A 13,781-nucleotide genomic window follows, 5' to 3' on the forward strand; every position below is an offset into this window, starting at 1 on the left:
GTCATTGGCCGAACGCTTGTGTTTGAGGAGATCTACAGCAGCTAAAATCTACAAAATCTATGTAGCTGTGGCCACTTTGACAATCTCAATCTGTACTTAAATAATAATAAATGGAGAGTCTTGAAATTTTTTTTTGGATATATATATCACGTATTTTGCGAACCCGCATGATAATAATGTGACGTATCTTACAAGTATGTATTATACACATTTCTCCGTAAGATTTTTCGGAACGCTTCGTGTGTATCGTATACCTAAAATCGTAGTTTGTCTCTATACTTTATATTATATACAAATTGTAAAATGTCTTCTCTTAATGGAAAAAGTCGTGTCGGTTTGTGTATATCTTCCTTTGGTGTGTATCTATTTATTTTTTTTTTTAATAATACTTCTCTCTCTCCCATGAGAACGAGAACGTAAGGTGTATATTTAGCGTTTGTATTGACGCATTCTTATATTTTTTTACACACAGACGCATTTCCACGTGCACACAAACTCGCACTCGCTCACGATTTCGCTCAACATGCGTGCCTTGCATTCACTCCCTTTCGTCCTTGCCATTCGTACTTTATTTTATCGTATCTTTCGGCTGCAAGATACACGATCACCTCCGCACACAGCCTTTTGTACGCGCACAACTTTTCAAGGTCTGCTCACTGCCTAATCGCATTTGCGACGTGATTCCACAATTCTCGTTCTACTGTATTTTAAAGAGACGACTAAATATATCGTGAAATTATTGGGAAACAAATGCAAGGATTGTGCTGAATATTTCAAATTATAATTAATTCTTAAAATGTGTGAGCTATAAAGTATATTCAGTATAAACATTGTTTCAAAATGCAATCAGATTTTCAATAAAAGAGGATCAATATTTCAATTTGGAAAAGAAAATCGTAAGTAAAAAGATATATAAGAAAACTTGCACTAAATTTTGTGATAAATACAACACATTATTCCAATAAATATCTTATGTATTCTTTCGCTTAAGAAAATTATTTCGATAAAAATAATTTAATTATAAACCTAATCTATTTGGCTATAAATTTATCACACGTATAGAATCTCATCGCATTTGATGATGTCAGCGAACGACACAGCCATTTTTTGCGGATATCAAAACGGAAAATTTCGTCTCAATCTCTCGAGGATCAATTCTCATTTCTTACTCATCGATTCTCATTCCTTACTCGGTAGCGCATACATGTTAGAAATTCATTATCATTGAGTATTATCCTAATATCCTCGGTTATGCGAACGTGAATAAACTTGAACGACAACGGTGTAGATCGCGAGAGTGAAAGAATTATGCACCGCATATGTCGAATCGGGAACGACAGGCGTTTCCATCGAGGAGCATTCGGCGCCGTTTGCTACACCCGGTAGCTCGATTCGGATTGAACAACTCGAGTTGAGTAGTCCCGGCGATTTCAATTTCTAATCATAATCCAATCTCTTACCTAAACGAGACTCTACTCTCGTTCGACGAGAGCGAAACACAGAGGAGAGAGAAAGAGATAGAGAGGAAGAAATTAAGGGAGAGAGAGAGAGAAAGAGAGAGAGAGAGAAAGGTAGAAAGAGAAAGATAGAGCGAGAGAAAGAGAATTCGTGGCGGTGATGATAGCGTCTCGACGACGATTAAAATTCGTTGAAGTCGGCGGCCCTACCGGGAAACTCTCTCTCCTCAGACAGACACTCGCCGCGGCTGCTCGTGGTAATAATGCTCTTGTTCCAAGAGTACCACGCTCCTCGCGGCGGAGCAACGTCAGATGCTGGCGCGATGTTGATAGAGCGGTGGCAATTCCAGCGGCGTGATCGGCGGCGAATGCAGCTCGCCGCATTGCACGTTCAACGCCGACAACTGTTGCATTGGCAGCAAGTGCGAGATCTTGCCGGGCGAGCGACGAACCGTGAAACGCGGTCTCCGTCGCTTTCTCTGGAAGCCGCTGCAGCGGCAGCTGCACACCGACGCCTCATCGTCAAAGGACATCACGTTACCGTGATTGCCGATCTGGCCGGATAATATCGAGCCATTCGCCGTTATCACGTCGCCCTCGAGACGTACTGCGCCCTGGGCCGCCTGCGGTGCGAGAATATTGATGATGTGTACAGACATTTCTCATAGAAAAAATAAAAGTAATTAAGAAAAAAATGATTCAAATGTATACACCATATATGTTATATATATTAGGCTATCTTATATTTAAAAAAATACTATTTTAATTTCTACGTATTTGTTTGTGCGTATTGTTAAGGCAATGCGAAGGATTCATATATATATATATAAAGTAGTGTCAACAGTTTTAAGGAACGCTACCTTATAATTCAATTTATTGGTCTGATTAAGAGATCGACTAAAAATTAAAAATATAAATTAAACGTTTATTTATCAAGTATTAGATATGCAGCAAAAATATAGACCAATGTATTTTAGATAAAAATATAGTTGTGTACCTGTAACGCTTCGGCTTCGTCTCGTCTTTCATCTTCCGTATTCATGGTCACGAATCTCAAAACCAGCAAATTAAGCGAAGCCGCCACGATCGCCAAACCGAAGAGAATAAATATTAGAGCGAACATCACGTATTCGGGTTTCTTGTTGAGCGCGTTGTCCTTTTGCAACGCGACCATATCGCCGAAACCGATTGTCGTCAGAGTAATAAAGCAATAGTAAATAGAATCGAAGTAGGACCATCCTTCGTATCTGGAGAATGCGGCAGCACCGCCAGCGATGGTCAAGCAAGACAACGTCGTTACCACGCAGATGAGATTTATCTCCGAGGCCTGTAATACACCGTAGATTTATTTTTTAAAGGAAAATTATTACCAAGAAAGTGTTAGAAAATATAAAATGTAACATTATAAATAAGTTACAATGATCCAAGCGCAATTTAATTTTCGGATTCGGGCAAAAAATGTGTCTCGGGAAGAACTTACTAGATTTTATCATTTAAGTGATTTGAAATAAAAGAAGCTAAAGAAATAAAAGATAAAAAAAAATAAAAATAAGAAGAAGCATAAGGAATCATTATAGAGTAATATTATGATGGTTTTAATTAAAAAAAGGTAAAAATATTTTAAAGAGAAATCAAGTATATAAAGAATGATAAAGACACATATAGTGTATTGTCACATGCTAAATATTAGATAATTATTCGATATCACATATAAAAATTTATATTGTTTTTACGAGATGCATTATTTTTACATTAAATAGAAAGCATGTTTAAAGTAAAATGTAATTATATATGATATATCTTAATATATATAAAAATTCAATGTTTCATGTTTATACTATAAATATTTACAAATTCGGAAACCTTTTCACGTGATAATCTGTTTAAAATTAAATAACAAGAAATGGCTTTTTATGACTGCTTCCAAAATACCTTGATTTTGCTATTTTGTTTTTTTAGAAACACCTACAACTATTTATTATTATTTTAAAAAAATACATAATTTTCGTATATATATATATATATATATATATATATATATATTTCGTATATATTATAATTAAATTTTAATTTCTGTAAATTCGTTTATACAAATTGTGTAAGTTTTCAACAAATTTAATCACTTATCTAAAACAGAATGTACGTTCGTTTCACGAATTCCGTTTGAATTGTACATGAAATGTTTGACGATGAGCGTGGTTCGAGCTATTGTTACCTGGACGTCCTTACAGTTTAGAAGCTGCTTTACACTCCGTATCACGACAGATGAGAACTTATTCAAGCGTTCTCCTATGCTCTGAAACATTACGAGTCCTAATGGGATACCAATAATTGCATAGCACATTGTGAACAGTTTGCCGTATATAGTATTCGGCGTCGAGTGTCCGTAACCTGAAAAATGTAACATAAAATACTACTTAATACAATGAATTTTATTATCTTTATTTTTTAAAATTGAAGAGAATGATATTTCAAATTCAATTCAATATTTCATAGAAAATTCTAAAATGTATACACATGTGCAAATATATTCTCTCTGTGTGATAAAAGGGTTAAACCGATTAAAATTAAAATACTGTGGCTTAAACATAAAATTTCTGTGACTAGTGAATATATCTCTGACAATCCATTTATGTTGCTTGAACAATTGATTATCGGCTTATTACCATTTTTAGTCTCAAAATCAGTCAACGAAAAATCATAAAATTAAAGCATCAAAAAACTCATAAAATCTAAAATTATTTCAATAATATTAAAATAATGTTTAAAGCTTTAAATGTTCTGTATATTATATACACACGTACGCATACAAAATAATTGTATAAAGAGAGTTTAGAAATATCGTATAATATAATAACGTATAATATCAAATTATTTTTTGCAAACATGTCATATTCGAGGATCTCTCTAGTGGGAATATTAAATAAATTTGTGACGGATGGGAATATAATTCAGCAGTAGTTGAATATAGCAGTGGTAATAAATTTGCTTTGAGTAGCTGACAATATTCAATGCAACAATAAATTCGCAATATATACCTATCGTGGTGAGGACCGTTGTAGCGTAATAAAATGCGCCAGCGAACTTCCACTGTTGGCCAGCTTTGTGAGGTTCCGTCTTCAGCACCACTGTTTCCATGATCTTGAAGTCGTCCTCGCTTATATTATATTTTCGTATGACCATCTTTTCAATGGCTGCAATTACATGGAATAAAAGTGTAGCAATTAGAGATTGATGTATCTTGTAATCCATAGAATATTCTAAAAGTATTAAGTTTGATAAAATAGAAATCGCGTGCATGCTTGTCATGTACATTATCGATATTTCCAATTGTAAAATACAAGTAAATATCATTCGTTAGTAAAGCTAAATAAAAAATGATTAATGACCTCTGAACTTTTCAAAGTATACTTTGATATTTGACAGATCCCCACATCGAAATAATGAAAATTTGATATCTTTAATGAAATTGTGCACAGTTTCCCTCGAACAAAAGCCAAGGGTTGTCTTTGTAAATGAAAAAAAAAGAAAAAAGAAGAAATATAAGACGCGAGAATCACCACTCTACTCGGCTCCCTTCAAGATTTATAAGACTTACGGGAGACGTTTATTTATCAACGAGACAATACATAGTCGTTATATTGTAAAAAGTTTCACTTCAATGCTAGTGCAATGACTTTCTTATATTAAGTGCCTCTCATACAAATGCTAATTTTTCTATACCTATAATTATATATTATATTTCTCTTTGTTAGTGTTATCTAATGTCGCTTACATATGTGATAACATTTTTTACCACATGATTAAATAATCTACACAAATAATAGAAAATAAAAAGGTTGTTGGACAATACAAATAATTAAAAATATTGTAAGAACGTTCAAGAGACACTCTATTTTTTCTGGCGTTCTTTAGAAGTTTTCAGATATTTAAAAAAAATTTTTTTTAAAGTCTATTTACTCACAATTTATCAAAACAAGATTAAAAGAGAAAATATGAACATTATATAGTATATGTAGTAAATAAAAAAACAAATCAAAATTAAGAACTTATATAAAATATCTTCTTCTGAAATATTAGTTTAAAATTAATTATATTGCATTATCCTTATTTTTTTTTCATTACTATTTTTTTCGATGTTGAACGTCATTAAAACAGTCATTTTTGATGAAAGCGATGTAAATCCAATTTTAAAATTATGCTGAAAACAATACCATTATTACAAATTATGCTGAATACAATATGCAACATACTCTGAGATATTTGTAAAATACACAAGCAAGTTAATTATTTACCATCTAATGCTTCCTTGCGTAATTTCTCCGTCTCGGACTCGAGCACGTCGAAGATTGCAGCACCGACGAGGAGATAGGTAAGCGTGAAGACGATTAATGATAAAGTCCGGACGTTTTGCTTCTTCATTCTCTAGTGAGCCACATGCTCACTAGCAGGGCCCCGGCCCTAATTACTTGCATCGCTCAATGAGGTACGATTTGTATCATCGGGTCCATGACGAACCCTCTCTTCTGCTCGGTGACGCTTGACGGGGGCCCCTCTATGCCCTATCTCTATGCTACAGACCTGGCACGCGATTCCTTTTCTTCAGGATATCTCCTTCCTTGCAGTAGCATTCGTGCAGTCGTTTCCGTTCATCTGAAACTTTCATGCCTATATATCTGACTAAAGTTTAAAACGTAAAAAGATATGTAATATATAGCAATTTATTAATAAATTGAATTAAAAATAAATCTCTCTGATAAAATAAGAAGCAACCGAGATAGTAATTGGAGCATTGAATCGATTTTATGATATCCGAAAGAAAGCCAATGATACGAACGAAATTTACGAGTCCCCGTTGCAGCAATACGTTGCGTTATTTTTAAAGATATGGGTCGTTTAAGAAAGCCGCACGAAATCGATTTCATCCTATCTCTTCCTCATTTTCGGAATCTTTCTGCTACTTTGAAATTGAGATGTACGACACGAAAAGATATAATCCAACGATTAAGCGAGATGACCCGTTTTAAGACCTCCTCCTTTTTTCCTCGTCGATGAAAGGATAAAGCTATTTTTACGATGAGAATTAACTGAGCAAAAAATGTGCTGATTTAGATTTTAGGGCTCACCTGCAGTCTGTTCCGGGTTTTCCTTTAGGTACGACGAAGAGTTGAGCAGAATGATATGGCAGTGCTTTCGCTGCTCCCACTGCCACGTTCCCTCCATTCCTCAGCTTAGCACCCCACGTTTTCAGAGCCGACTAAACAAAAAAAAAGATAAATTTTTGACGAATTGAGCAAAACACATTTTGCAGAAAAATTAGTTTTTATAATATATTCGGTAAAACAATGGTAGATAGAATTTATTTCATCGGCATCCAATATCGTTTTTCATTTAAAATAATCCGAATATGCTGCCTATCAAAAAGTTGAAGCAATATATACACGATTCAACAATACAAATTATATTGATTAAATCAAATTTTTTTAATTTATACAAAAGTGGTAAGAATATTCGAATGAAACGAAAGATGTCATTTTTAAATTGCTATATATAATTTAATTAAAAAAATCTGCAAAGAGAGAAATGTTATAATAATTGTTATCTAAAAGATAAAATTTTATTGTGTATCACTATACAAATATATAGATATTTAGATACACATAAATGATAGTATTATATCTACAATGTATCTATTATCGTTTTCGCAACTTATTACATCTGATAATGAAAGTTTGTGTGAACATGAACAGATATAGCGTTCCATGTCGACTGTCGTGTTATACTTGTCAGTTGACGCGCACATCATACTTCGTAGTTTCACGTATCCTGGATACAATTAGTCACGATCATTAATGTAACTAAATTTCAAAATATCAAATGGAATGAGTTCCATTTACAGATAATACATTGCCAAATGTTTGACAATAATTTGAGAAAATCAATTAAAAGATTATATCTTTCTTTGCTGATTATAATTTAAATTTTATGTACAAGTTTAATATAAAGATAATCTTCTCTTATTGTTTTTTCATATTTTATTTAGTGCATAAAAAATATTACAATTAAAAATTATTATAATTAAATCTATAATTAAATTATTATAATTAAAATAATATTTATTTTTATATACTTTAATATTTTCGCTTCCTTAAACTTAAATTTAATTAAAGATAACTAATAAAGAATATAAAAATAAATATTAAATCAAATATAAAATTATAAAGATCCAAGTTACGCTTAATGAATAGCAAGCAATATTTTTATACTGTGAAAATACTGATAATAATAGACTGCACAATTTTTTTAGTCTATACTTCTTATCAGAAGTTGATGACCTCTCCATCTGTGCGCCTTACTTACAGTTTTATTGCAATATATTGAATATTAATTGTAAATGTATAAATTATTGATTTTCATATTAAATACATTCTTTACCGTTATAGTATCGAGGATAAATGAGCACACACATATAGCAAAACAATTTAAACCGTGAATATGAGAAGTAACGTTTCCATCACAGATTACAATCAGTGAGCTGAAATATCAACGCATTTATTCAGGAAACTGCAAACGCAATCGACAAAAAAGATACGTATTTGTAGTATTCAAAATTAAACTCACCGAAATCATAACAATTTCAATCGTTGGTTCAATATCGCCTATACATATAGCGTTATCCTATTAATTTTGGATAACTTTTCTTTCAGCGTATGTTTTACGAAAATTCAATTTATGTATACATTAGAAAAAAGAAATAAGGAGCAATCATTTCGTTATATTAAATAGAATATGTTAAATATGCATACGTATGTGTGCTTACAAATGCGTACATATCTTCATTGTATTCATGTATTCACGTAGCTTTATATGTATAGATGTGTGTTCGTATTTTATTGATAATCACATATAAAAATAATACAGTTTATCTTGTAATTTGCTTAATGCACTTATGCATTTAATTTCATTGAGAATTAAATTTTTTCTTTGATGAAACTTACATATTCAATAAATTGTTAATTAGCAACATGGTATCTTATCTCATAAAAATGTTGTAGTAACATATATAATTCGATTATTATAATTAAAGTATACTTTTTTTACTTCTTTAATCGATATTCATAGAAATAGGATAATTGCATATCTTTTTATAAATTATGCATATTATACATATTTTTTATATATATGTATAAATTTGAATTTATAATTTATTATGAGAAAGAAAACATAATACAGTTAAGATATCACAATCTCTTAACTTATATAGATTCAAAGAGATTCTTAAAATAAAATTGAAGGAAAAGTTACCATTAAAGTAACCATTAAAAGAATTTATATTTTTATACATAAATAATTCGTATATAATAAAAATGTGAAAAAACCGAGGAAAACAAAAAAAAATAAAATAAAAGAGAACAGAAAAAAAGATAAGGAGAAGTATGAAAAGAGAAAAAGCGAAAAGGAAATTTTGCAAGAGAATATTTGACAGGGAAATTCGAGGTTGCTCATCATCCAGCCAATTCCAGAAAAGCCCTGGCAATTCTGAAAGAAACGAGTTTAGCAACGTCGAGTCAAATCCTCTCAAATCCTCTCTCTCTCTCTCTCTCTCTTTCTCCCTATCTTTTGCTTTTCGTTTAAATTAAGATTTACGCGATAACCTGTTAGATTGCCATTAGATTGGATATGCCTGTGTTTTATTGAATTTATGATAAATTGCTTCCAAAATTTTTACTCGCGATGCGGATAATATTAAGAAACGAAAAAAGAAAAAGACAGAGAAAACGATCTTCGCGCACTTAACCAGTGAAAGAGAGGCCACAGAAATCCCTTCGTAAATCAAGATAACGATCGCGATTAGAATCGCGGTGATTTCTTTCACAAAAGGGAGAATCTGCTGAATACATTTAAAAATGATGCTTCCGACATGCAATATTAGAGTTGGTAATGATCGATGGACATACAAATTCCATTATCATTCTGAAAAATGATTGACATTTATATTCAATCCTTACGAATATGTTATTTTTGTTGCAAAGGAAAAATTAAATTTATTTAGTCGAGTTAATTACATAAGTTATTCTTTGTAAAAGGAATACAATTAATACTAAATAATAATTTATGTAATATTTCAACTAGTGTTTGCTAAGTTGCATAATAATAATTCAAAGTTTAAAAATATTTAAATGATTTTTTTCAAACATATTTAAAGAATTGCACATACACTTATGTAACTTATTTCTAACAATAAATATTTAAGAATTACAATAAACTGTGTAAAAATCATAATAAACTCCTAAGATTAAAAATTACATGTATAATAAACTTTGATTACTATATTTTCGAAATTTATTTCTCCATTGACATAAAATAGCAAAGAATAAAAAACTACGAAATAATTAAAATTGATAGCTTTAATTAAAAGTAAAAGAACTCCTTGCAGAATGTAAGATGCTTCCGAAGTGTAAGCTGCCTCTGAGATATGAGATATTATGACAGATGTTTTCAAGAGTGCAAAAATAATTGATAATTTCATGTCAGCACAACTGCTGCCATTTACGTAATATAATAGAAAGATGAATGTATTCATGACAACAAGAGTATATTTTGTATTCACAAATTGTTAACTTAGTCAAAAAGGTCAAGAACTGTAAGCTTTCAAGAAAGACATGTTGCAATTCTGCGCTATCCATTCATAGTCTCATGATATCGGATCTTCATTGTAGTATAACTTTGAATAGATCACGAGTTTAATAACACCAGTTAGCGCCGTTACTGTCCATGATATGAATACCGATTATTGTGCGCTCCATCCTAAAGAGTTGCAATAGTGACTTATTTGCTTCACTGAATTAACAAGATAGTCATGGTGTTGTGCAAAGAACGATGCCTACACGATTTACATCTTTTTTAAAGATAAACAATTTTTCCAAAAATGTATTAAATATGAATAAGTTGTTGAAGCAGCATTAGTACTTCATAATTGCATTTTTAATATAAGACTGTAAAGTGTTTTTTCATAATAATAGAAAGAGCTTCTTTTTAAGTGATTTTAATGTGAATTTTAAAATTGAATTGTATGTGATTAATTGATTACGAACGATCGAATTATTTTTTTAACAATACAATATTATACCTGTTAAAAATTATTCAATTCAAATATATATATATCAAATATCTTTGAAAAATTAAAATTATAATTGAAAATTAGATATTTTACCTTTGAATTTTTTATATGATTTTTATTTTTTTTAAATGTAAAAATATAAACTTCATGCAATTAGTATATATTGACAAAATCTTTGAAAATAATAAATTATTGTACATATTAATTCTTACATATTTTCATGTATAAGTTTGCTCTCAGGTATTTTCGCGAATAAAACCTAGAAGTCCAATAAGAATCAATATATAAATACGTGCTATGTTCCATGTAAATAATTATGAATCAAGATATACAGCGGATTATAAGGGTCAACCATATTTTACGTTACGTGGCAGGGATTTAGGATGAAAGTCATCTTACTGCCATGAGTATCGTGGAATCTTTGGGCATGTTTATGCCACGTGATTGCGACACATTTATCTTCATATAAAATCGTAAAGTTCACGTGTGGTCATTTTCCACGAGTACTGTGTTAGCCAAGGTTGGAGTTGTCATTGATGGTATATCTTCTGCGATTTATCATTTCATAAATCGAACTTTCATAAAACACAAAGCACACAACAAGCTTATGTTATTTGGCTTTATGTTTACTTATAACAATATTTTTGTCTTAATAGAATAAAAGTGGAATTGACGATAATTTCTACATTTGTTATTACTTGTGTACTTAATATATAATATATTTAATATGATATGCATATTCTAAAATATACATATGTATATATAAATGTTCTTCCTTTTTGAACATCTCTTCGTGATTTCCCATACAAGAAAAATACAACAAAATTTAAAATAAACAAGAATTTTATCTCTATTTCTAATATTTGAATTGTAGAATAAAATACACAAATATACACATAAAGTTCTGCTAAAATAATATATAACCTAGAGAAAATTTGATATAATAAAATAATAATAAATTTTAAAAGAAAATTACATATATATGTACACATATACAGGATGCTCCCGAATTAAATGATTAAACTTGATATATTTAGCACCTCAAAACAAAAAAAAAATTCTTTTGGAAGTATTCTCGCAAGCGCTTCGTTCATATATACAATTAGATTTACATAAGCGATTTTTAGAAAAAAAAAATTTTAATTATGATTATTAACTAAAAGAAAATAAATAAGGTTGTATATTTTTTGTAAATATAAAAAAATGTTTAACCGATAATGAACTTTATAAAATAATAAAAATTACTTATGGCTATATAATATATCTCTGATTCTAACAGATTTAGAATAAAAAATAGAACGTCTCATTGCTCATAAAAATTTGATTTAAATGATAAAAATACAAAATTTTTAGCATTTAATATGATTCTATCTTAAAATCCAGTCATATTTACAGAATCTTAAAATTCTCAAAGACCTCAAGGTACAAGTTATAGTTTAAAAAAAATAAGGATTTGTATATTTTGCGCAAGGATTTATAAGACTTGTCTTGAATCTTGAAACGCGCTATAAAAACTGAACCAATCAACGTGATATGTAATATAATATATAATGATGTATAGACAATATTATTTGATAAAATTGTAGTGCGCGTAATCTTCGCATGTTCAATTCTGTGCAATTTCTTGAATTCCAAGAAATATGGCAGAATTGCCCAACGTAATCTCGAAATTGCAATGAGTGGCGACAATAAACTGAAATAGAAAAATAGAATCCGCCAATAATTCGTACAATTCTTCTCTACAATGTTGCGAGAGCGCAACATCTGACTTTTCTAATACCTTTCGGAGATGTTACAATTGAACGCCTTCAATATTCGATAAAGTACATCGATTAAAGAATACATTGAAATTACATACAATACATGCACAATTAATCAAAGTTTCTATTCTCTTCGAAATAAATATAATACAGATAAATCAATACAGATATTAAATTCTTTTAAATTGATTACATTGTTTGCTATTAATTGCGCAGAAGAGAAAAAAATTCGTATACAAAAATTCGCAACATATATTCGTACAGATATATCGCAATGCAATGAATTTTATCATTAAATCATTAATTATTCATTTTAAAAAACTATTATAGTTATGCGGTAAACATTTTTAATTTTGATACTTAACTATCATATAATTTAACGATAAAACTATAAAACCTAATAAACATAAATATAATAATAATTTTAAATCATAAAATTTTCTAGACATTATCACAAAAAAAGCATCATTCTTCATATTTTAATAAAAATCTAAGGAAGTTTAATATATATATACGGGGTGTCCCAGTTATCTTCCGTCATCTTTCAAAGACAGATTCCTGGGATCATTTGAAGATGATTTTTCCTCAGCGTCAAAATGTCAATTAAGATCATCATTTTTTGCATGTTCCCGATTTTTGTCATTATATATCTTTGCAATTAAGTCTTAAATTAAAACTCAACTAAAATAAACTCTATTTAAAATTAATCGAAGAATGTGGTTTTGTTAATATTTTATTTCTACAAAGCTTAGTTTACGAATAACCTCTTATTTCCAATCATTTATAATTCGAAAATTATTAGTGCCTCGACATTTTCGTTGAGGAAAAATCGTCTTCAGATGATCCCATCTGTCTTTGAAAAATGACGAAAGATTGGGACATCCTGTGTATATATATATAAAATTATATATACATAAAAACATGCATATATATAATACAGTTTTAAAAATATTTAATATGCATATTCTTATGCATTTTTCCACAAAATATGAAGATTTCAAAAAGAATATGTTATGATGCTTTTATTCGATTTTGCAGATACATTATAGATTTCATGATAACGAATGCAAAAGTCATTCCCTTGGGTCATGTACCACGAGTAATTTCGCAGGCTATTCCATCGATATCATCAGCGGCATGTTCCTCGACAGCTACAAAACTTTTGCAAAACTTCCGTAATGAAACGAGGTCGCGAAGAAGATGAAACTCACGCTTCGTCATGAATCCTCCTCCTGCCTTTATCACTCAAGCTTTTCTCTCGCGCCTCGACGCTTTTCTAGGCATAATAGTACAACCGCTTGCGGACTCCTTTTCAATTCAATTACATTAAAGGACGTCAAGGATCTGTCTTTTCTCTTGGATACCGAAGCGATGTTTTTTACTTCACCTATGGCGATATAGCTGCTCACCTTTTTTTCTCTCTTTTTTTTTCTTTTCATATTT

General features: G+C 30.3%; 1 protein-coding gene across 2 annotated transcripts in view; it reads right to left on the reverse strand.

The window, feature by feature from the left end:
• Window positions 1-928: 928 nt before the first annotated feature.
• The window catches only part of LOC105257049 (two pore potassium channel protein sup-9), a 79,022-nt gene continuing 66,169 nt past the window's right edge, over window positions 929-13,781 (reverse strand). The window contains exons 2-7 of one of the 2 annotated variants that reach the window (XM_011267396.3): window positions 6,584-6,714; window positions 5,753-6,110; window positions 4,496-4,651; window positions 3,673-3,848; window positions 2,455-2,784; window positions 929-2,080 (exon numbers count right to left, since the gene is read on the reverse strand). In XM_011267396.3, the coding sequence (XP_011265698.1) occupies window positions 1,766-2,080; window positions 2,455-2,784; window positions 3,673-3,848; window positions 4,496-4,651; window positions 5,753-5,879 (1,104 nt within the window). In that variant the 5' untranslated portion in view covers window positions 5,880-6,110; window positions 6,584-6,714 and the 3' untranslated portion in view covers window positions 929-1,765. Of the gene's footprint in view, window positions 2,081-2,454; window positions 2,785-3,672; window positions 3,849-4,495; window positions 4,652-5,752; window positions 6,117-6,583; window positions 6,715-13,781 lie in introns of both variants that reach the window. The other variant, XM_011267397.3, reaches the window with a different exon arrangement.

Source organism: Camponotus floridanus, unplaced genomic scaffold (genome assembly GCF_003227725.1).
Source record: "Camponotus floridanus strain SB8 unplaced genomic scaffold, Cflo_v7.5 scaffold26, whole genome shotgun sequence".
NCBI lineage: Eukaryota > Metazoa > Arthropoda > Insecta > Hymenoptera > Formicidae > Camponotus > Camponotus floridanus.